The sequence below is a fragment of the Oryzias latipes genome, chromosome 15 (genome assembly GCF_002234675.1).
Source record: "Oryzias latipes chromosome 15, ASM223467v1".
Lineage (NCBI taxonomy): Eukaryota > Metazoa > Chordata > Actinopteri > Beloniformes > Adrianichthyidae > Oryzias > Oryzias latipes.
Genome location: NC_019873.2, coordinates 28,608,796 through 28,632,999, shown reverse-complemented (window position 1 = coordinate 28,632,999; position 24,204 = coordinate 28,608,796). Strand labels below are relative to the sequence as shown.

The window sequence follows — 24,204 nt, the reverse complement described above, 5'->3', positions numbered from 1 at the left end:
TTTGTCTTGGTTTTTGCTTTTTTTGCTTCCATCATTTTTCACTCATTATTATTGGTGTGTGCACTTCAAGCTCTGGATTGTTGGACGTGTGATGATTGTCACTAGCAGTTGTGTCCATCTGTAACACAAACGGCTGGAGCTCACAAAACCCCCTAAGGCGTCAGCCTGCAGCCGGCATGAGCGTAACCACCCCTAACGGCCCTTCTCTGTTTTACAGGTGAGCACCTACCTGCACGTGAAGGACAACAGCCTCGCTGGGGCTCCCGTGTATGAGAGCATCACCCTCCCACGTCAAAAGAGCTGCTCCGCATCCCCAGTCTCCCCCACTTTCCCGCAATCCTCCGCTGCATCCGGGCCTCAGCCAACCAACGCGGTCCTCCACCCGCTGACGGGAAGCAGCAGCGGCTCCATCTTCAGCAGCCTCAAGAGGATGAGCAAGAAGAGGAAGAGGAAGAGAGATGCGCGCAGACACACCATCCAGAGAATCATGGGAGTGGATGAGCAAACCGACGGGATGCATCTCTACGAATGTGAAACTCTGACCTATGACACGCGCACGTGGCCTCTGAAGGAGGGCAGGAGAACGAGGAAGGACAGCGGCGGTGCAGCGGCCTACATGAAGAACCCCCTGCTGACGGACATCGACTCGGAGGGCTCCAGGGAAGACAGCATCACTCCTTACGCTGTCTCAGCAGGACCAAGCGCTGGACCCTCAGCAGCTCAGACCAGAACCCACTGCAGGGTTCTGTCGTTGGGTTCTGTGCTGAGCTTTGATCTGCCCAAGGACATGACCCTCATCCCCAGCATCCAGGACATCATCACCATCGCCCCCCCAGAGTCCAAAAGAGAAGGAGCTGATCTCTGCCTTCACTCCCACAAACCCACTGTCCTCAGCTCTTTCAAACAAAGTCCTGAAGTCGCTGACGTCAGCTCCTCCGACCCTCCTGGGGGTTTCCAGGCTCCTCCTCCTAAGGACCCTCCTGACGGAGACCAATCAAACCCCTCCTACGCTCAGTGTGATGCTGCCGAGCAGGAGCGGAACAAGATGCCATCAGACTCCAGTTCTGATGCGGGTGATGGCGCCGAGAGCAGCTGGCCTTCAAATCTGAGCATTTATGTGAATCATCCCTGCAGCGCCGCCGCAGTCACCCATAAACACCGGTGTGTCAGCGTCCACACGCGCATTCGAGACCTAAACGGACACTTCTATCATAAATGTGCACCATCCAGATGTGGCCAGGAACAAAGCGGGGGCCTTCAAGTCAGCCAAGCTTCCCTCATGAAGCTGAACCCGAAGTCGGCTCCAGGCGTCGGCGTCCGGCAGGACTCGGTGGACTCCGGCATCTCCAGTGTCAGCAGCTTCAAGCTCGGCGCCGACGTGGCTTCTGCAGACAGCCGGCCCAAAGGAGTGGTGGGAAAGCTGTTGTCTCTGGAAGTGGGAGCTTTAGATTGCCCTCAACCACGAGAGAACCACGCGGCATCTCCAGGACCGCCTCCAAAGTCTGCAGAGGAAGAAAGAGAGCGGGTTCATCCTGACCATCAGGAGTTTGAGGAGGAGGAGGAGGAGCTGGAGGACATCTGGAACCAAACTCCGAACTGCAGGCAGAGCATCTGCTCCGACATCATGTACCGACCCAACCAGGAGGTCTCGGCTGGCTCAGGGCAGGTGACAGAGGCTCTCTGCTGCTCGCCGCCCGCTCAGAAGCAGACGGCGCTCTACAGAGACCTGGTCACGGCTTCGGCCCCCGACCTTCTCACAGCCGAGCTGCAGTTACCGTCACACATTCCCGACTTGCTCGGTTTCCATAAGGCGGGGACGCCCAAAGACCACCTTCCCCCTCTGGCTAAAGGAGACAGGAGGTCATGGGCAGCTTTTCCGGTTGGAGAAGCAGACAGTAAAACCTCGGTAACAACCAACGAGACCGCGCCCGCGCCGGTAAGGCTGCCCGATGTCGGGGACCGCCAGAGATACGTTTACCACTACAGAGAGGAGGAGGAGGAGGAAGAGGAGGAGGGGATGAAGGTGGAGGAGGTCACAGGTTGCTTGAAGGTGAAAAGACAGGACAGTAACTCACATTTGCAAGTATGAGTCCATGAAAAACCAAACTGTATGAACACCATACATCACCAAAGTGGGGATTCTGATTTGATATAAAACCAATATTTTCTCAAAAGTTTACCGAGTGGAGATGGGGAGGGATTCCAGAGTTTTTCATGATTCTTGATTTGACTGAAAAGGTCTTTTACTTTGCAGTTTTTGAGGTTCAGATACAATATTTCCAAAGCCCTCTTTGGGAATATTGCAGTTAATCAAACTAAATTGATTGAATTTAACGCTGAAGGAGCCGTCAGAGACGCAACATTTGAACTAAAACCTGCATGTTTTTATTTCGTTCTGAAGAAGCAGCAAGAATTGTAATTATTTGTAGAGACGTGACTCTTCCGTTAGTTTCACAGGTTTTGGTTTTTGTCAGAGATCTAACCTGCAGAGTCCTTGCATGCAGAGATTTCCCTGAACTTTAAACTCTTTTCTTGTCCTCACAAATGTTTAAATATAGATGATAGTTTCGCTGAGCCTGTGTTTTTCAGGGACGTTGCGTCTTCATGCCTTTTTCTTGCAGTCATGTCTGACACGCGACTTCAGGTTTTCGTGGCACTTACTTGTTCACATTGAAACTTTTTTTGAGAAGCGCTTCTTCCATCTAAAAATACTTTTTCTTATTTTAAGCAGCCTCACGTTTTTTTCAATTAAAGGCAAAGTGTTTGATACGGTCTGTGTTCATTGTAACAAAACATTCAATATTACTAGAGTGGCCTAAGTGTTTACAAACCAAAAAAAGCGTCTTAAATTTAGAGTGAACAAGTTTAAACTGCATTATTTTGTTAGTCAGCTACAGACACAGATGTCAGAGATTGGGTCTAATTGTTGTAGACTATTTCTCACCGGACTCTATATGCTGATGTACATGACTGGAGGAAAATGGTAAAATGCAGACTAATTTCAAATATCTGGAAATAACTCAAAAGTGGTGGCCTTTCAAACCAAGTTGTTTACTATTTAAATCTTTATTTTGATGATAAATACTCAGAAGAGGCATTATCCTGTCAGTTTTTCTGTGGTTTTCCATTTCATTCTCCATTGATCATGATTGTGAAATTTAAATTTGTGAACTAAATTTACGCTTCAGTTGTAATTGAGGTCTTAAATGTGATTTTGAGGTAAAGAAAGGGTCTCATTAACACTGACACGGGTGGTGATGTGTCTCTGTTTGAATCGGTAAACGCCACACAGGCCGTCGGATCTCCTCCTCCTGAACAGGACCAGCCGCTGAGCGCCGTCTCGGCCCTCGTGGGTTCAGTTGGAGCCTCACAGGAGGAGAGGCCACACGGCGTGGCGAGCACCGGAGGGCGCCGTGTCATCCTGGTGAGGATGACACCTTTGTCATTCTTCCACCTGCTGCGTTCATGAATGACGTGATTTCTCCAAACCCGTTCAGGGCGGAAAACCTGAGCTGCAGTCCATGGAGGGAACCCTGGAAAGGAAGCAGCGGCTGCATCAGGGAGGGAAAAAAGTGAGGAATGATGATGATGATGAAGAAGAAGTCACCACAGAGCCCCCGTCAGCAGCTCTCACCCTTATCTTGTTTTCACAGGCTGCCTCCAGAGGCTGGAACTCCTACTACGCCGTCCTGTCCAGTCACACCATGTGCTTCTTCCAGGATGGAAAGGATGCTCTGCGGGTAGGCGGGGCAAATGAGAGCTGGTGTGTGGAAGCCAGGCGTGCGTGGTGACTAATGATCCGTCTGTGCCTCAGAGCGCCGCATGTGACCTTCCGCTGAACCTCGCGGGAGCGGAGTGTTCTCCTGCCTCAGACTACACCAAGAAGCCCAACTGCTTCCGCCTGCGGTAAAATGCTGCTGAAGCGAGGAGTCTCTCAGGTTACAGCTGTTGTATAAGCTGGGGTGTTTCCCTGTTTGCTGGCCTCCAGGCTCCCCGACGGCGCCGAGTATCTGTTCAGCGTCTCCTCACACTTCATGATGAGAAAATGGGTCATGAGGGTCCAGGCAAGCACAGGTGAGACGTCCCATCAGACCTCGCGGAGGGAAACTCTGATTTGATCCCCATAAAACTGGATCTGTTTGTTTGTCAAAGGTCAGAGTGGATCTTCCTCATCCAGCGCTGATCCCAGAGTTCCCACATCCATGTAAGACGAAGATGAGAGCAGCTAGAATTCTACAGCATCCTAGTGTTTTTGACAAAAACCCATCCTTCCTGCAGAGAAGCCTCATCGGGGGGCTTCAGGTGTCAGGATGGAGCCAGCTGTCACTGCTCCTCTCTGCATGGCGCCCCCATCACCTCACCCTCACGGAAACCCACAGCCAAAGAAATAGTTGTCCTCAGCAGGCCCCAGAGTCGCCTCAGGAGTCGGGATGGGCATCCCACCATCTCCTCTGATGGACGTTGCTATGGTGAGACCCGTTGCTCGCGCAGTCCCACCCGTCCACATTTATCAGACACTCCGGTTACCTGTGGGACTTTCTGAACGGCCGTTGCAGGACTGCAGAGTCCCAGCAGGGGGAGCTCCGGCGCCACGGTCTGGATGTGTTTCACAGTAATTGTTCCACTTTGTGTTGGTCAGCTTCTCTGCTCTTCATTTGACCCTCTTTAGATGACGGGCGCCTCACGCATGCCGTGACTCACCGAGTCTCAGAAGCGTCTCCCTCCACCCGCTGCCCCCCATCCGCCGGTCAGGACTGGCTCAGCACCCAGAGCCGCTCCCACTCCTTCACTTCCTGTGAGCAGCCAGTAATGAACCAGTTGTCCGTCCATGAGTTGTCTACTCACCGTCTGTGTTATTTTTATGCAGCAACTTACCAAAAGATCCAACCCACGGCGCCCTCCCCAGCAAGAAAAGGCCTGGAGAAAGGCTCCAACTACTCAGTGACTCTGGTGGTGGGAGAAAAGGCCGGCGAGTCTCCACTCCCAGCCTCAGCAGGGTGGCAGTGCGACGCACATCTGAGGAGCTTCGCAAGCCTGCCTCGGCCGAGCAGCAAGTCGGTCTTTAAAAAGTTCTTTGGAAAGAAAGAGCTCTGAGTGTGAAGATGTTCGGACAGAGAGGCCGTGATGTGCTGAGCACACACTGAGGGACACAAGCAGCTTTACTACTGACTGTATTTATGATGCAAACAACTGCTTCACGTTTGTTGGGTTTGTTTAATTCGCTTCAGCTGATATTTTAGGAAGCAGGGTGTCGGTGTGTTCTGGATCCTTCTGTGTTTGTTTCTTCGGTGGATTTTTGTTTTTGTTGCTTTTTCTTCACAGCTGATATCCTGATCACTTTGTCCTGAAGTATTGATAATCTTCTGGGTGCTTGACGCTTTTAGTAACATTTGTCGTAGTTCCTAAAAGAATCAGCAGTTTGATACTGTTGTCATTGTGTTTAGGAGCTTTTTTTAACACAAAATATAATAAAAGACGAGAAACATCCTTTACAGATGTTTTCCTTTGGTATGGAGTGATAGTTATGCCACCACGTTGCAAACAAAACTTTCTAGGTTGCAAATGAAAATACGAAATATTTTTTTTCAAATACTTCTTGAATAAATATAAAATAAATTTTAAAAATTTGCTGTCAAAAACTTTTTTTTTGCTTTCAAAAACTTTGTTTTTGTAATTTTGTTTTTTGCTCAAAATTTTTTTGCTTAAAAATTTTTCTTCTTAATTTTTTTTGTTTCAAAAACTTTTTTCAATTTTTCTTTTTTATGCTTTAAATCTTTTTTTTTTTGCTTACATATTATTGGCTTTCAAAAACTTTTTTTTGCTTTAAATTTCTTTGTAATTCGTTACATTTTTTTTGCTTTCAAAAACTTTTTTTCCCAATTTTTTTTATTTTTATTGCTTTCAAAAATATTTTTGTGTTTAGAACACAAATGTTTCCTCATGCTTTATGTCTCATCTCGTATCCCGGCTACGGTGGCCGTTTGGTCCAGTTTTCCGGTCCGAGCACGGAGCCCATTCAGATTGGAAATCTCAGCGCGAACCGAAGCTCAGTCCGATTGGAATCAAACCGAGACCTCCCCCAAAGACGGGTCAGAGAGCGGTTCCTGGTCCAGGACTGGGGTCCGCTTGGGCGTTTTCAGACTGAAAATTTGTTCTGGATTATCAGTGGAAATGAGATCTGGTTCACCAAACGTGTTCAGTCTGAACACACACTAAAACAGGCGTACAGGGATATCTCAGGGAAGTTTTGTAATCATTATGGGATGGCCACAGGACCTACAACATGTCGGCCGTTTTCACATTTTCCCACAATTTGGTAAAAATGATTTGTTGGAGCGATTTTTCCTGAGTCTCCCGCTCACCTTTTTTTTTTTTTTTACTCCACAATAATTGAAAGACTTTCTTCTCCATCATGATTTTAGTGACAGCCACATCCTTTATGCACCGAAGGACACAGACCAGCCAGTCGATTGTCCACAGAGTCTCCCCTCTGACCTCTATCCATTCTGCTGACACCTCCCATAATGCGGCTCCCCCTCCTGCTCTGGGGGGCCTCAGGCAGAGAAGCACTTTACGTTTGCGTGTCACCACGCTGAAGGCTTTCTCTCCGAGAGCGGCTTCACGCGGCGCAGTGCGGTCAACGGCTGCTCCACAAAGCAGACGTGAGCTGTCTGACCACTGCAGACGTGACGCGTCCTCCCAAAGGTTCACGAGCCAAGAGACTCACGGAGGTCAGCCCCCTCATGCCATGAGACCCAGAGATCACCGGAAAACTGGAGCATGGGGAAACAGCAGGGAGGTGTCCTCAGGCCCTGACCCCACCTGGCTGCAGAATCATGCATCGCTCTCTGGAGAGATGCATGACTCTTTACACATGACTTCCCCCTGCAGACATGGCAACGTATTCCTGCCTCTGTCATTTTTACACCAAGAAAACCACTATTTTATTGTTCCTATGCATGCTAAACCCTTCATAGTGTCTATTTTTAAAGGCATTACGGCACAATCTTGTCTAACATGAAGCTCCAGCAGAGAGGTTTGTAATGTTAAAGCACTATGAGAGTTAAGCTGCAGCCTCTGTGAAAGAGTCAACCGACCTCAGCAGCTGAAACTAATGTGTGCAGCCTGTCAGGAGACACCGACTCACACGTGGAGTTTCCTGGAAAGACTTGAGAGAATGAAGAACTGCAGGAAAACAGACGACAAAGGCTGGTTTGAGAAGACTTTAGGAATGTGTTCATGCGCAGGACGTCAAGTAAAGACCCGCTCTGACCAAAATCCTCTTTTTGCTGTTTTTAAACATCTTCTTGTGGCATTTTGCTGATGAAGGAGGACATTTATGAAGAAAATTAGGCTCAAATTTTCATTTCTGGGTATTTTTTTTTTATTTAAATCTTTGTGAGTCAGGAGCAGACGAAAAAAATGCAGTTTGAAAAAGATCGTGGAAAATACTGTGGGCGGGGCCACAAGCTCCCTGCTCCGCCCCATCCCGAGGCATCCACCTGCAGACAAATAGATCCATGAACGTCTTATGTTTTTATTCTTGCACCGCTAATGCTAGGTTGGGGTTGTGATGGGCTGTAAGCTAGAAGGGGACCATGTAAACAAGAGAGCTAAGTTATTATTGGTGATGGAAAGGAGGGCCGGGGTTATTCAGCACCAACATTGCCGCCCACAACTCCTAGTAAACAACACGGGTTTTTGGATTTCAGCTAAAAACTTTGCCTTTGCCCGACAGAAGCTGGGAGGGAGAGGCTCCAGCAACCCTGTGACCCCTAAAGGTACACAACAGGTTAATAAGATGGATGGATGGATGGATGGATAAATGGATGGATGGATGGCCATCTTAGATGACCCCCCCCTTACATTGACGTGTTCTCCCTACCATGACAAAGGTGGATAAAGGTGGAAAGATTTCATGAAATCCATGGACACCAGTAAAGTTCACAAATCATTGAAGAAAAAAGGTTCAGAGCACTGTCTAGTGGGTCTAGATGACCCAACTCCCAATGTTAAAGTGTCTAGGATAGGACAAGGGTTAAGAGCAGTTTTCATCTCTGTCTTGCATCTACAGATTATTAATTTTTATTAAATAATCAGATCTTTTATGATTTCTCTCTTCAGTTTTCTTCTGCACTGGAAACAAACATTTGTCTTTGTTAAAATAACCCATAACTGAACCGAAAGACCAGAAAGTCGCCGTGAAAGCGACCAGCTCCATCCATCCTGGTCCGTGGAGCTGCAGATTCCAGCTTTGAGAGGCATGAAGACGGTTTCAGTTCTTCTCATCCCTGTTGGCTGACAAACACCTGGGCTTCAGTTTGTGCTGCTCCAGACTGACTCTGATCCACAAACCTGATGCAGAGTTTAGGAGAACTCACTGACCCCACGACCAACATCACCCTGATTTTAGGGCCTGACAGCACAATCATTCCAGGAAACCTTCTGTGGGGTCTGTGGAAAGCTGAAGCAGTGGAATGGCGAGGCCGTTTCCTTCATCCTGGCGTCCTTTCGAGGCACCAAAGAGGAGTCCTCATTAGAGCGGCAGCCACCTACCCGACTCCACCCCTCCCTTCAACAACCAAATCCCTTTTGTCTTAGATTGTTGGTCAGCTTCTTGCACAAATGTCTGGGTTTACTTCAGAGTCCCACGATGAGGTGCTGGAGATGCTACAGCTGTTCAAACGTTGAGGCTTACCCGGCAACAAGCATTTTCTGGAAAAACAAACATTTCTGACCCTCTTTATTTTTTAGTTCCTTATAGCATCCTTTCTTTATATTTTTCCTACTTTAAGCTGTGAAATGTAGAGAAGGTACATTCTTTCCGTGATGAATATTTATCACAACAGAGAGGATGAATTACCTCAAAGAATGACATGGATGTTTGTCAGCATTACATAACCCGTCTGCTCCCCTGCAGCCGGCTGCAGAACCTCACCTTCCAGAGCAGACGGCTGTCAGCGGGAAGACGCCTGCAAGCCCGCGTCACATCATCACGTTTCCATTCCACTCCAAAAAGATTACCATTGCAGTATTGACAGGATGGATATTTTCAGTGAGTGCTGGTGCGGGCCGATGCAGCGGGACGTCAGCAGCCGAACAGATGCTGGCACAGCAGCATGTCTGACGCAGATCGCAGCTGGCAACCCTTTCGGCAGCCGGCCTGACGGGTCGCATCACTTACGCAAGCAGTGAGAAACAAGCCAGAACAGCCTTTACAGCTTTTTTTCACCTTGAAATGACCTAAAGATGTTTTGGTGCCGAGAAAAAAAAGAGACCTGCAGCACAGCTGGCAGACTTTTTGGGCTCCTGCAGCGCTGCTGCAGCTGAACGTCACATTTCAGAGCTCAGAAAGCACCTCAGCTGCTGTAAACCAAACAAGCATTCATGCACAGAATGGATTCAAGCACATAGAATTCTTTAGTTAACTGAGATCTGCTAACAGAACCTTTACCTTGATATGACTGCACGTTATTTCTTAAAGGAGGTGTATTTGATCGTTTTTCACCCATTTTTATATGTTTATCATACAGTCCTGATAAATTACAAGAGAATTTGGGGCAATATTGGTTTTCAATACCGACAACGTCAGCAGGAGAGTGCAGGGTTTGGACACCTTCCACATTAAGAGCCAATCAGGTGGATTTCTCTCTGACCCAGTAGGAACCACTAAGTCTCACTTCAACAACATCATGTGATTTATGCTGATGCTAATATTGGGATAAACATAGATCACATTTTGTTTTTTTGAACAGATGAAACAAATCCTTAAATGTGTTTTTTTTCCAAAATAGGAAAAACTTTTGAGGTTCACTTGACTTCCTTTCAAAATAAAAGACACGCTGTGTTCATCTCAATGCAGCAAATATGTAAATAAGTAATAATAATTGAAATAAGCCATTTCATTTATTGTTGTTGGTGCATCTCAGTCAGAAATCCATAAATCTAACTAAATCAAATCAAGTCGTTAAATTACCGTATTTGGTTCCTAACCTTAAATTGATTTTCTGCTGTTTGCAAAAATCTGTCAAAATGTTTGACTTTGGTCAACTAAGAAGCCGACCCGCTTCATGGATTGTTGGAGCATTATGGGTATTGTAGTCAGGAGCCTCGCACAACTGTTTGCAAAAATAAGGTTCTGTTTTTCCAGATGCGTTAAAGAATACTTTATTTATTTAATTTAAAAGCATTTTATTAATCTTCAACCGGGAGGCACAAAGGAAGAGTCAAAGCGCCACGCGTGACCCCGGAGCCGAATCCTGGACTACAGGCAACCATCTTTTATTGTAGACTGTCTCTAAGAAACATGACAGAGGCAAGATTTTCAGTCTGACTTTTCAATGGAAACAATCAGAAGTTTACCAACATTCTTTTAATCAGAATTGCATTTTTAAAGAAATGAATGGGAACAAAAAACTTGAAACGCATGTTTTGAAGCAAACTCCTCATAATTTTATTTTTTTACTTTTTTTCAACCGGGGAAAGAAAACACAAAAAAAAAAGATCAAATATTGATCGCTTCAAGATGAACAAAGCCTTCAAGTGGACGAGACACGGCGGCTGCCGCTGCGAAGAGTTAGAAGCATTCGCTGGGCCTCAGCTTCGTGTAGCATGCATGTTCACATCAACTTTTATGAGAACAAATGAGGAATGACAGCTCCTCTCCGAAAAATGGCTCAGAGGATGTGGAGCTGTTCTGCAGACCGAGCAGGCAGTGGGGGTATTTCCACTTCTCTGTCTTCCATCTCCCAATCAATTATTCAGCAGACAATCCAATTTAAGGCAGCATGAATGGAAGAAAGGAGCAATGTATACATAAATACATGCATGTGACACACTAACGGCGCTGGATGCGGTGCAGGTCACAAACCCTGGTGTTGGGGAGCCGCGAACGCACCCAGCCTCCTCTTAGAAAAACCCCTTTAGAGCTTTTTCTTTGACCGCTCCAAACATCCAGACTAGGCTGCACCGTGCTGTAAACACTCCTGCAGAGCCGCCAAAATGTCTGGTAGAAGAGCGTCTCTGTTCTCTTTGGACACCTACGAGCAGGAGGGGTGGAGCGATTAGACTTACAGCTACATAATCAATATCAAACACCAAGCATCAAAATGATAAATATACAAGAATTAAAACAAGCCCCCGTTTGATTCCATGTCCACCTTAAAGTTCCACTCCGATCATCTTTTGATCCTTTGTCAACGACAGAGTTTTAGGAACAGTTCACCAACAATTTTTATTTATTTTTACAACTTTTAAGTCCTAAATTTAATGGAAAAAAAGATCACAACTGTTAAATTACGAGAGTAAAGTCGTAAATTTATGACTTTGAAAATCAAAATTTTCAGTTTTTTAAAAAACAAATGTTTTGTCGTAGTTGTAGTTTTGTTCTAGAAAACAACAACGTTTTTTTTTAGATTTAGGCTAAAATGGGCTTCATCATAATTAAAAGACCACTGGGAACGCTTTGAAAGTGATCAAACTACAACTACGACAAAAAAAGAAAGAAAAAAAGGACAATTTTGAGATTTAAAGTCATAAATTTACAAGAAAAAACTCTTTCTTGTAAATAAATAAAAATTCCCATAAATTTGATTTTTTTTTCTTGTTAATTTACGTCTTTAAATCTCAAAATTTTCTTTTCTTTTGTCTTAGGTGTAGTTTTGATCTAGAAAACAACACAGGTTTTAGGATTTAGGTTAAATCATAATTAAAAGACCATTTGAAACGCAAAATTTTCCTTTTTTTGGGTTCATTTTTTTGGGTGTTGTAGTTTGGTCATTCTCAAATCCAAAACCCTGTGTTGTTTTCTAGAACATAGTTTCTGCAGAGCGGTAGAAGAAAAATGTACCTCTGAGAGGTCAACCCCGCCCCCCTTTCCTTCTCTGTTGCTAAGAAGAGGGGCAGGGAGCTTGTGGCCCCGCCTAGTGTCAAAAACACCCAAACAACCATTTTCAGTCAGAGTGGGCCTTTAAGATAATCAGACCGCATGTTTAGTGTTTAATCTCTGACCCCCGTCCATCAGTGAGTTTATAATCCCGTTTTCTAGCCAGACTGTCTCATGACCGTTCTCTGACCTAATATTTGCTGAGCTCAGTAGGCATTTTACATGATAATGTCCAGTTTTCCCTGGCAAATTATTTTGACATATGATATGCTCTTTTGTTGTGGACTCAGTCTAGCATGATTACCACTTAATCCTTCAAAGGCTGAGCGATAATGTGGGGTCATGGCCCTTCTGCCGTTCAAACACCAGACACAATGCAAACATTGTCCTATAGTGTCCCAGGCGAGTTTCCCATGTAAACAGATTTTTACTTACATGAAAAACCTTGACGTCTCTCCTGCTCCGGACCTCTTCGACCAGCCCGAGGGGTCTGCCTTTGGGAACAGGTATGGTGCCCAGAATGACACAGGGACTGTCCAAAGTCTGGCTCACGGCTCTGACAAAAGACTGGCTGAAAAGCTCCATCTTTCCAATCTCATCAATGACAAACACCTTCGTGCTGCTGCTACCCGCCGACCTGAGCTGGAGACACACAAACAGAGAATGTTTCATTCAAAAATTATTCAGATTTAGCTGATAAAAAAAACGTAAACATCTATCCTCCCTCAATACAAGATTGTAAAAGGATGAAAAAAAGTTGTCCCGAACCGCGGGACTGGTTCCCTCCGTCACTGCAGGATGACTTTACATGACGCTCCATGAAGCAGGTCAGTGACAGGAAGTCGACACCACCAGCCCTAAAAACGCCACTGGAGGGGTTCAATTAGCAAGAGGTACTTTTAAGTCCCGCTCTGATCATCTTCTGATCTGTTTTCAAAGTATACTTTTAATTCTGAAGATACTGTTTTTAAATCAAAAACCAGTGTTGCTTTTATGAAACAAGTTTTCTGCAGAGCAACAGGAGTTCATTCGAAATTCACCTCTGAGTTGGTGCAGATTCCTCATTTCCCATCATCCCTTCCCACTCTTACCCGCTGGCTTACAGCCCCTCCAACCTAACATTAGCGGTGCAACAAACATGGCGAGCAGTATCAGATCTATCCAGCCGTACAGGTTAGATCCAGATTCCAGCTCAGACGAGGAAAACAAAGGCGTTCATGGACGTGTTTGTCTGCAGGTGGATGCATCAGAAAGCTTATGGCCCGCCGACTGTAACACCTACGTCACTATACAGGGTTTTTCCAACAGTATCTTCTTCATCTGCATCTCTCATTTGAATTAATAAAAAAAATGCCACAAAAACATGTTAAAACTGCATTTTTCACTGAGTGGGTATTAAATGTGAGAACGTCAGAGCTTGGTGGTTTACCAACAGGAAGTGTTCTACTGTGTGTGATCATGGAGGATGCAGAACTCAAAGGCGTCTCACGTTTCTGAAGAGGGGGAGGGCCACACGTTCAAATGAAGGCAGGTCAACCGCATATGGTCCCACTGTGTGTGTGCTGTGAGATCCAGCAGCGCCTCCTCTGCCAGACAGACAGGAGGAAGAGGAGTCAAGACAAGACGATGAAGGCAGGCAGGCTGTTTGGTTGGACTGACTGAGAAACCTCTGCTACCTGATTCTGGACAGGAGGCCTCTCTCCCCCGCCAACGTGACGACATCAAAGCCCACTCTCCTGCCCCCCTCTCTGACCTCCTCGGTGTAAAACCCTTCCACTCCCACTCCTGAGGACGACAAAGCTTCACAGGCTTTCTGGACCAGGGTGGTTTTACCCACACCTGTGGAAAAAAAACGCAGCACACACAGCAGATCCGTCAGGTTCATTCATATGTGCTAATAACAACTACAATTCCAACAGAATCTCAACGCTTCAACGAACTCATAACAAGAATATAAGCTTTAAGTAAAGCGACGCTGGAGTCGAGGTTGACCGCTGCATATTGCTACAGTAACCTTCATTTTAACCTCGCTGGTTTACAGAAGTTACCTGGAGGTCCTGTCAGAAAAACGTGCTTCAGCATCGACGAGCCAACGACCCGCTCCAAAAAGTCACTTCCGTAAACATACGCCACGCATGCGCAAAGTCGGCGGCGCTGCTTGATAACTGATGATGTCATTTTTTCTACACTTGTTTTACTCAAAAATAGATCGACACAAAAATGAAATTGCTTATCAGATCATTATACTACATTTAATAATAGCAATTTAAAAAAAACATGGTGAACATTTTATTATATAGGTTTATATTTCAGAATTGAAAATAAATAAATAAATAACGAGTGAGTTCTCCTAGCGAAATAAATAAAGTTCAATTCAAATTCCGTTTTGTTCGTTACGGTGGCCGAGAGGTGCAAGACATTTAGATTTGAGATACATCCAACAACAAATCGCGGTACAAAACTAACAAATCATGAAGCACCAGAAACAATCTCAGAAATAAATGATCAAATAATGAAACACAAAAGCAAATCCAAGAACAATTTACAGAGTCCTGACACACAAAAGCAAATCACGGAGACACGGCTTCTAACAGAAAGGGAACGTCCTGAATCCCGGAAGTGACGTAATAGAAAAAAACAAATTGTGTAGGCTATTTTACATTTATTTATTACTGTTTTTAAGTGGAAATTTAAAATACATGAGACAGTCAAAACACATTTTTAAATTGTATTACTACAATAAAAATGACAACAATATTTAGCAAGGTAAAGTTTTTGCATAACTTGTGGTATTAAGGGTATTCCCTTTCCGTTGTAGATACCATAACCATTCGGCCTACAACAACCGTTCGGGGTTGACGTCACATTATGGTCACATTGGGCGACTGTGGTGCAGCGGTGGGGCGGTTGACCCATGATCGTAACATGCAGGTTCGATTCCTGCCTTGCCATGTGTGGAAGTGTCCTTGGGCAAGACACTGAACTTGCCTCTGGTGGTAGGTTGGTGCCAGTGTTCGGCATGCCTCTCATACCGCCACCAGTGTGTGAATGTGTGTGTTGTGAATGTGTGTGTGCATGGGTGAATGGGACTGTGACTGTAAAGCGCCTTGGTGAGTAAGGTAGAACAGGTAGAACAACATAAGTATACGCCATTTCTGTGATTGACTGCCCGTTGGTCCGATGACGTGTCAGACAGTGATTGGCCTGGACAAATTCCGATACTACCAGAAGAAGATATTATGGGGTCTGTTGTAAACAAACAGAGCTCCGACACATAGTGAGATTATCTTCTAAACGTGCTTTTATTTTTTGCTATGATTGTTATGAAGTGCATTTGCAGCAGAACGGACTGCGTTCCAAACCCTTTTCCGGACTGCACACTATAACAAAGCACCTTCCCTGCCTGCGAACACGAAGCTACACAGCTGCTCTGCACTGAGACACGGTGCGCTTGTGTGGAGCAGCAGGTTCATTCTAACAGCCACAGATCTTTTTACAAAGTGGTTTGTGGCAAAATATCTCTATAAACACTACAAAGAATTACGTCAGACACAACTTATGAGGGAAAAGAGCTTTAGGTCACAAAAGGAAAAATGAAATGAAACGTATAGAGCCCGAGCAGATCTCCACGCTGTTTGTCCAAGTGGGGCTACCGTAGTGTAACGTTTTCCTCAATTGAAAGGACCCTGAACGGTTATTGCAGGCCCAATGGTTATGGTACCTACTCCGTTAAGGCTGCAAAACACAACAGCAAAAGATGGAGAAAAGAATAACAAAAGCGAGCAGCTGCAAAGGGAAAGGGAAAACTCTTACTACCAAATGGGACACGAAACTTTATCTTGCTAAACATTGTTGTAATTTTTATTGTGGTAATACGATTAATAAAAATGCTTTTTGACTGTCTTGTGTATTTAAAATGTCCACATAAAAAACATTAATATATAACTATAAAATCATCCACGATTGGTTTTATATCACGTCCCTTTCTGTTAGAAGCCGTGTCTCCGCTTTCATTGCTGTGTTTCTGGATTTGGTCATTTGTAACGGGGTCGTTTTTTGTGATTCAGTATTTGGTAGTTTGAATTAACACAGTTTTGCTTTTTATTTTGACCTTTCCTTGAAAGACCCCGCCCGCCTCATCTTGTGGGGTCCGTAGATTTGGGGGTTTCCAACTCGTGAACCTCGGAGGTTTCAACAGATGCCATTGTTGGTGTGTTTTCTGTCTTTCTCCGGGTTCACTTGTGGTCTTTTTCCTAAGGATTCATTTCCTCTGGTCTCCAACCTAGGCCAACCTGGTGGAGCGCACATAATCAGAGGTTCATTCGGGGGTGCATGCTTCTCATACCTAGGGCCCCTGGTGGGGGCCCATATTCATGGATCCCTTCAAGGGTACATGACCTTCATAGCTAGGGCCTCCTGGTCATCTAGGGTGGGACCCAGAGACGCCAATCCGGGTGACACAACTGATCTTTGATGAAGCCAACTAGGAATAAAGTTCAGAACCGCTCTTAGTCCGGCTCTTCTCCTAGGATCTGTCTACCATAGGAGACCCCACCAGGGGTATTAGCCCATGACAGCTTAGCTCCTAGGAGAACCTGAGCCCTCAAACCCCTCCACCACGGTAAGGTGGCGATTCATGGAGGGGGAATTTTTTTAATTTATTTTATTTTATTTTATTTTTTTAAAGACTGAAAACTTATTTCTTTACATTCTAAAATTAAACTTCAAAGTTCTTTATTTACAATAATTGAATGAACATTTTCTTTCTTTCAGATTCCTGGTTACTGAATTGGGGCTTCCAGATTTGTGAACGTGTGTTTTCTTAATTCTGAGTAATTACCCCTCATGGCTGAATTCAGCATTGTTTTGAGAGCTGAGTTTTTTAGCTATGGCAGCATTGACCTTGACCTTTAAATTACTATTTCTAATTACAATTTTAACCACATCCTATATATAACAAAATCCTACAAATAAAACTAAATCCTACAAATTTAACTAAATCCTGTAATTATAGCTAAATCCTAAAATTTTAACTAAATTTACATTTGTTCTAACAAATGTAACTAAATCCTACAATTTTTTTGCTTAACTAAAAAGACTAAGAATCGCTCTCAACCACACCTCTGCATGGACAAAATAGATTGCGCATGCAGGTTGCAAAGCGAGACAGTCCTCTTCTGAAGCGACTCTTCTTGCAGGGTTCTTTCCTTATTCCCAGGTGCTCCTTTACACAGACCATAACTACTTCAACAACCGAGTCAGGTGATGTCAAAGCAGCTTTAAGGAACTTTTCTAAGTTGCCAAACTTTTCCTGGAGGTCTGTGATTAGAACTGTCTTTATGTTGTTCAGAGTCTCAGGTACTACAAGGCTTTTGTAGATTTCAGATGCTTTTTTGGGTAGCACCTGGACTGACAGACTTTTAATTAAGGTCTTGATTTCAGCCGCCTCCTTCGAGTTCTTCTTTTTCTCTTTAAGGTGGTTTGATAAAATCATGACCAGGAAGCCTGTCAAAACTGTGTCGTTCCAAGTTTCATCTGTAGGTGATGACACTTTGGCTGATTTAGAAGAGACAGGTTCTCCACTTGATGTATTCACTCTTGTCTTATCTTCATCAGACAAGAGGGATGGTTCATCACCTTCATCATCATCATCATCATCAGATGAGGGGGATGATTCATCACTGTCATCATCATCTTCTCCATCAGATGATTCTTCTGAAGACTCTTCCTTGTTAGAGTCCTCTGCTGTCCGTGGCAGCTCATTAAAGAGGTCCTCAATGTCTGTCAGAACTTTTTTGACTTTATCACTTGAAGACAAGTCACTTGTTAGCTCTTCTGTTGTCCACAGCAACACCTCATGCATAAATTCTTTTACGGCGTCTCTGGTGTTGGACTGGAGAACCTTCACTGCCTCTGACTTGGACTCCTCAGTTTGGTCAAGATGATGTTCGTATTTTTTCATCATGTACTCAAACAGAGCCTTGTCCAAATTTTGTGACACCTGTGAGATTCCCTCTTTGCTTGAGACGGTTTCCATGTTCAGAGGATGTGGTTCTGTTTCTTGGATCACGTCAAGCAAGCCGAGCAGCTCATTTAGGATCAATTCCCAGTCCAGCAGTGCACAAACTTCTCTTTGTTGGGCTTCCACTGTGTGCTCGGATTGTCCAGGTAATGTCCCAGGGGATTTGGATGCCTCAATCAAAAGGAACTTCTGGCATTTGAATTTGAATTCTTCGTTCAGGTATCTCAACATTTGGTCGAAGAGTTTCCTTGCGAATGCAGCAAAGCGTTCCTTTGGATCATCTGCTGGTGAGTGTGAGGCAAGAAAGTCTTTGACAAGGCCCATCACTACACTGACACAGGGCTGAGCCCTGGTGGAAGTCCTGGACTCTTCCTCCATGTCATTCATTATGGTAGTGGTGATCTCAATTGCCTGATCCACACACGCATCTTCTGAACAGTTGGTCCACTTTCTGAGGATCTTGATCACACCCTCCACAGCCTCACGAAAATCAATTTTATTCTCCTGAGAGCTGTCTGGAAATGAGTAAACTGATTCCTCAGTGAAATCTGAGTCAGTTGAACTCCTGTGTGTCCAGTCCTTTGTGATCCTTACCCTCTGTAAAAAGCTTTGCAGAAGATTGCCAGTGTTTTTCACCATGAGACGAAAACGTTTAAGGTTTGACACACATCCAGAGACATAAAGAGACGCTGTTTGGGACATTTCCAATGCTTTCTTCAATGCCTTGTTCACCTTTTGTTGAATTTCATGCTCAATCATTTCTGTCAGTTCCTTGGTCTTTCTACTAATTTTCGTTTTTAATCCAAGGACAAGAGCAATGCTTTTGGAGAGGCCATTTCCCAGCACGGTTTTTATGGATGGGAGCTTTTGACGGGGAGAAACTTTCTTCTGGACCATTGGAATCAGAACCTTCAGAACATCAGTTACTGATGTGTGTATGATTTCTGTAACCAATTCAGCCAGAATGATTAAGGTTTCCCCATCAATGTGTCCCTCCTTCAGCAAAGCCCACTGCACAGAAGAGATCTTGTTTAGGTGTCTCTCCACAACTGGAACAAGGGCATTGACTCCAATTAGCACAGTTTTGCCTTTTATTTGGACCCTTTCTTGAAAGACCCCATCAGCCTCGTCTTGTGAGAGATCAGGAGATTTGGGGGTTTCCAACTCGTGAACCTCAGAGGTTTCAACAGATGCCATTGTTGGGCTCTGTTGTTGGCGTGTTTTCTGTCTTTCCCCGGGTTTACTTGTGGGGCGTTTTTTCTCTGGATTCATTTCCTCTGATCTTCCCCGCTTGCGTTCACTTCAACAGAGTTGAATTTACAGGGGTCTATATGTAAACTTTTGTGTCATATCTTATGATGTCATATGATGTCTTATAATGTCTTATGATATCTTATGATTTCTTATGATGTCATACGATGTCTTTTTTAAAGATCTCATGACATGGTTGCATGCACAAACTGCATCATGATGTGACATAGTGATGTCATGAATAAGTGTGTGACATCATGCTCATGATTGTATGATGTCATAAAACATCATCAATATTCACGTCATGTGACAGCTTCACTTAATCGTTTTTGCACAGCAGCCGCATTCATTTGAAATTCACCTCTAAGTTGTGTGCGAAACCGTTGGCACAGACCAACCCCCCCTCCTCCCATCACCCATAACTGAGAGCTCTTTGTTCATGTGCTCTCCTCCTAGCTTACAGCCCCCCACACCCCCAAACTAACATTAGCAGGTGCAACAAAAATGGCGAGCAGTATCAGATCTATCCAGCTGTACAGTTTGGATCCAGATTCCAGCTCAGACCAGGAACCCAAAGACGCTCATGGATGTGTTTGTCTGCAGGTGGATGATCAGAAAGGGGCAGAGCTGGTATTTCTTCGTCTGCATGGGATTCACACTGATTTAAATACAAATACCCTTTGAAATGCAATTCTAAGGGTCATTTTTAGCTCCATCATCAGTAAAAATGCTGCAAAAAATTGTTAAAACAGGCAACAACAAAAATATTCATTGTGGTGGGTCATTTTTTTTAAAGTAAATATAAAAGGGACACATTTTTCAAAGTGATTTTTCACATTTTTTATTAAAAAAAAGTCAAAGAACTTCTATTCTTTTAATATACCATCTAATGTGTACATATTTTGGTGTATTGATTACAATAGTCTGGTTTAAAGTGAACCAAAAGCTTGCTGTTGTTTGTAACTATTTTACAGATTTTAAAAAACCCCAAAGGAGATTGTCTTTTTTCCTTTACATTGTGTATCCAGGAAGTTTGCTGGCCACAAGCTTTGAGATGTGAAGAGACTCCTTTCTAAAATCCAGAGATCCAACCTCATCCTGGAGTTCCTCCTCCTCCTGACCTGAGCAGGAGGAAATGGATTCTGAAGAAACTTCTGCCACACTCTGGATGGGTTTGGAGGACTTTTCACCACTTATAGTCACAGAGCTGTCCTCACTGTCAGTTGCTTCCTGGTTCTTTCTTGTTAACATTTGCTTTCTTGACAGAATGGTTTGTGACGATGACGGCCCGTTCCCATCTTCATCGGAGGAAAAACTAAGAGCTGAGTAGTGGGTTCGAGGTCGGATGATGTGAGTTCCCATCAGAGTTCGATGGGAAGAGCCCGGGGCTCTAACAGGAACGGGGAGAGGGGCAGATCTCCCCTCAGAGGTAGATTCAGAATGGTTGGTGTCAGGAGATCTGGGAGTCTTGACCCTGGAGGGCTCAGGGCCGCTCCAGGGGTCAGGGGAACAAGCATCACTGGATGCCAAACTGTCAAAGTCGTCGGCGTATTCCACCTTCTCGCCCTCATGGCCGCTGGCATCGGATAAAGAAAACGTTGTGCTGCAGCGTCTGCTGCTTTTGGAAGATTGGGTTTCGTCTTGGTCTCTGTCAGACTCTGATTGATCTGATTTGCTGTGATGCTGGTGCTCGTCTTTGCTGCAGGGCAGGCGGTCAGTCTCTGTGCTCAGGATGGGAATGCATGTCCAGTCTCCCGGTGAACGTGGAGCTTTCTCTGAAATACCTGGAGTGTGTCTACCTTGTTCCATGCCACCTCCCCCACCCTGAGTCTTTTGCCTCACGGTGCTTGTTTCCTGCACTGCAGAGTTCCTCGTGAGCCTCCGAACTTCTGGATTTTCATTGATGCTCAGGCTTGACAATGATTTTCCTTGGCTGGATCTCGGGATTGTTTCGTATGACCTCAGCTTTCCTTTGGCTGTCCTTGACGCCGTTTGACTCTTTGCCTCCATGCATTCGCGCCTTTTTCCCTTGTTAGGGGAAATCTGCTTCAGCCTCAGATTAAATGTTTTAGTCGTCCCGTATACTAGATTTTTCCTGTGAGCCCTTTTGCAGCTTCGGTTCTCGTGGAAAATCTCTTCCTGGCTGTCTTTCCTCTTCACCATTGTGTGAGGTTTGGAGCTGCTTGGAGGGGGCTGTAGATGGATTAAACTGGAGCTGGAGGGCTGTCTGCATGTGTGCAGGGGCCGGTGTAGTTCCTGCGATGCGTTTCTGTGTCCAGCTGAGGACGCCTGGCCGCGGTAAACAGAGGAGGCCTGGTGTGAGCCCTCGCCAAACAACTGTGACAGTTCAGCTACGAGAGCGTTAAGGAGAGGGAGCTGTTGTAAGGCCTCCCTGAGGGCATTCTGGGTTCCCCCGCTAGCGGTTTGGCTTCTTGACGCTTGCGGGCCGACTGCCACCACCCTCTCGGGCAGCCCTTGAGGCGGCGCACTTTCACATCCCTCGTCTTCCTTCTCAGATGCTGAATCGTCGAGCGTTAAAGCATCAAAGTCCAGAATGTGGTCTTCCTTTTTGGGATTCTCATGAGCAGCACTACAATAGTAAAGCTGAGGGGGGCAGACTAAAGTGAAGTCTTCCTCGGAACTGTCTCCCCCTTTAGCATTTTTATTTTCATCGCAGGTGTTTGGATCTCCTTCAGCCTGGTTTGGTGGGTCTGTGGGTGGGTGCTCCTCCTCACAAGCAAGGGGCCCTGCAGGAATTCGCTCCTGTCTGACATGGTCTTGCCCTGTGCCTTCCTGCACCCTCGTCTCTGGGATGTGTGGCAATAAACCTGCTCCCAGATACGCCAGTTTATAGCTCAAGGATATGGTTCCAACTTTCTCCCCCGAAGGGTCAGAAATTCCTATAAGCCTGCGTTCTCCGTGGGAAGAGGGGCGAGAAGAGCCACGTTCAGTCACATCCTGCCAAACTCTGCTCATGGCTTCAGCCAGTGATAACAGGCAGGAGCCGAGTAATCTGGGCTTCTCCTCCGTCACATCCAGCACCAGAGCATGGAGGGGGCTGCCGGTCAGGCGGACGAGCAATGGGCGCAAATTCATTTTGAAGAAGCAGGACTTGCCTCTGTTGAACACATATTCCAACACTTTAGGGTCGCCTTTCTGCGCATGCGCGCTCTGCCGGGGCTGACGAATGAGCAGCGCTGGAAAATCCAGTACTGTGACTCTCAGAGCCAGCTCCCGGGAGGCTTTGCAGCGTCCCTCCAGCTGGATGTTCTCCACCAGAAGCTCCAACAACAACAGACTCTCCGCATCATCGTCGGACATTCTGTCAACAAAGAAGCTGCGCGGCGAAACCAACGATGCGCCGCTAATCCGTGAAAACGCCTTCAAAAGCTTCAAGCGGTGCTATGGAAACAAAGCCGGCGCGGGGGTTTGACGTCACAAGCGCGCCCAAGTAGCTGGGAAATGTAGTTATAGTGGCGATTGAAGCTAAGACTCAGAAGTCCATATGTGTGACTACTTTTCTTATGTATTTATTTATTTATTGTTTTAAAACACGCACAAAAAGAACCCACAGATGATTTGGAACTAAATGAAATGAAAATGCTTCTCACTTTCTTTAACATAAACCCACTTAAACTACTGTTGAACTTTATGTTATAATGCATTGCTTTACAAGTAACTTTTTAAAGTCAAATCTTTTTTTTTTATCTTGATCAGTTGAGTAATACAAATGTCACAGTGACCATCAATAGTTGAATAAATACCAAAAGAGCTGAAAAAAACACACAATATTGTTTGAAAATATTCAGAGACATTGAATGACCCAAAAATAATAATTATAAGCAATAATTGAATTGAATTCCATAATATTTGAACAATCTTTCCAGCTAAACGTTGAAGCTTTTATTATATTATATATTATATTTGCAATTTCGTTGTACTGTTGTACCGAGTGTGATTATACAATGACAATAAAGCTCTATCTATCTATCTATCTATCTATCTATCTATCTATCTATCTATCTATCTATCTATCTATCTATCTATCTATCTATCTATCTATCTATCTATCTATCTATCTATCTATCTATCTATCTATCTATCTATCTATCTATCTATCTATCTATCTATCTATCTATCTATCTATCTATCTATTATATTTTCTCCTGGAATGAACAAATGCAAAGCCTCATGTTGATCTGAAAAGGTTTTCAAAATAAAATTCAAAGTGAGATTTTTTTTTTTGTGGGGAGGGTAGCTCTTTTCTGCCTCTCACCAGAGGGCGTCACTGTGGGGTTGAACCACCCCCGACCCCCCCCCCGGATGGTCACCTTAGTTTGCCTCCACTCCACCGTTATTGTCCACATTTATTTTGAAACCGGCAGGAGCGGGCGTGAAATCCGACTAAAAAATCAAAGTGCAGGGCGGGGTTTCAGCCGGCGTGGGTGGGCGGAGCCTATGTCCCTGCGTGTTATCATCACGCGGATAGGTGCTGGGTATCGCTGTGGTTCTGCCTTACTTCAGTCTGGAGGCTGAGACTACACAGAAGGAGATGTAAGGAAGCGACTGCTCCAGTTCCCGCTGCTTTTTTGTACCTGTCGGGGATAGGTGAGGTGCCCGCGCGCGTGGCCGGGAGCCCGCGTGCCTGAGGTAAGCCTTTTTTTCTGTCAGTGGAGTGAACAGCGAAGTAATCGGAGGCATCTGGAGGAAAGTGATCACGTATCGCGGGTTAAAGGGGAAAGTTGCTGTCGCGCATCAGAGAATCACGTATTTATCTGAAAGTCCTTTTAAATACAAAATGGTTTTTTTTTTTTTTTGCTGGATTTATTCCGTGTTTTATTTTTTTTTATTTTGTTAAAGTATTAATTGCAGCCGCGTTGTTTTCTTTTCTTTGTTTTTCAGCCACCATCTCTAACAGTCTTTTCGTTTTATCTACGTTTCTTTCTGCATCTACCCTCACGCGGACTGATTGAAGTCCGCATTTTTGAATGAATTTCTGTGCGTCGTTCCTGGCTGTGGCCGCTAGGGGGCGATAAAGTCACCGATG

The 24,204-nt window shown here is 45.0% G+C and overlaps 4 protein-coding genes across 16 annotated transcripts in view; 2 read left to right on the top strand and 2 right to left on the bottom strand.

Moving 5' to 3' along the window:
* LOC101171105 (spectrin beta chain, non-erythrocytic 5) overlaps positions 1-5,490 on the top strand; it is a 30,388-nt gene extending 24,898 nt beyond the window's left edge. For all 7 annotated transcript variants that reach the window (XM_023963082.1, XM_023963083.1, XM_023963087.1 and 4 more), the window contains 10 exons: positions 218-2,050; positions 3,293-3,424; positions 3,498-3,572; positions 3,654-3,740; positions 3,815-3,906; positions 3,989-4,074; positions 4,153-4,204; positions 4,279-4,469; positions 4,670-4,795; positions 4,868-5,490. In XM_023963082.1, the coding sequence (XP_023818850.1) occupies positions 218-2,050; positions 3,293-3,424; positions 3,498-3,572; positions 3,654-3,740; positions 3,815-3,906; positions 3,989-4,074; positions 4,153-4,204; positions 4,279-4,469; positions 4,670-4,795; positions 4,868-5,094 (2,901 nt within the window). In that variant the 3' untranslated portion in view covers positions 5,095-5,490. The remainder of the gene's footprint in view (positions 1-217; positions 2,051-3,292; positions 3,425-3,497; positions 3,573-3,653; positions 3,741-3,814; positions 3,907-3,988; positions 4,075-4,152; positions 4,205-4,278; positions 4,470-4,669; positions 4,796-4,867) is intronic.
* A 4,761-nt stretch (positions 5,491-10,251) lies between these two features.
* Positions 10,252-14,428, bottom strand: ntpcr (nucleoside-triphosphatase, cancer-related). 2 transcript variants are annotated; one of them, XR_002291893.2, is made up of 6 exons: positions 13,933-14,428; positions 13,561-13,723; positions 13,374-13,470; positions 12,320-12,526; positions 10,871-11,039; positions 10,252-10,738 (listed from the first exon to the last, which is right to left on the bottom strand). XR_002291893.2 is itself a non-coding variant. In XM_004077486.4 (5 exons), exons 1-5 carry the CDS (start codon positions 14,060-14,062, stop codon positions 10,959-10,961), a joined length of 678 nt encoding a protein of 225 aa, XP_004077534.2. In that variant the 5' UTR covers positions 14,063-14,428; the 3' UTR covers positions 10,252-10,958. The 2 variants fall into 2 exon arrangements, 1 of the variants encoding a protein (XP_004077534.2); XM_004077486.4 differs by having other exon boundaries at positions 10,252-11,039.
* Positions 14,429-19,982: 5,554 nt separating this feature from the next.
* map10 (microtubule associated protein 10) lies at positions 19,983-22,585 on the bottom strand. Its single transcript, XM_011484721.3, has one exon. The coding sequence runs from the start codon at positions 22,476-22,478 to the stop codon at positions 20,169-20,171; it is 2,310 nt and encodes a 769-aa protein (XP_011483023.1). The 5' UTR covers positions 22,479-22,585; the 3' UTR covers positions 19,983-20,168.
* A 972-nt stretch (positions 22,586-23,557) lies between these two features.
* Positions 23,558-24,204, top strand: part of sipa1l2 (signal induced proliferation associated 1 like 2) — a 97,719-nt gene continuing 97,072 nt past the window's right edge. For 3 of the 6 annotated variants that reach the window (XM_023963592.1, XM_023963589.1, XM_023963590.1), the window contains exon 1: positions 23,560-23,807. The gene's annotated coding sequence lies outside the window, so the exon portion shown is untranslated. Of the gene's footprint in view, positions 23,808-24,204 lie in introns of all 6 variants that reach the window. The other 3 variants (XM_023963588.1, XM_023963585.1, XM_023963591.1) reach the window with 2 other exon arrangements.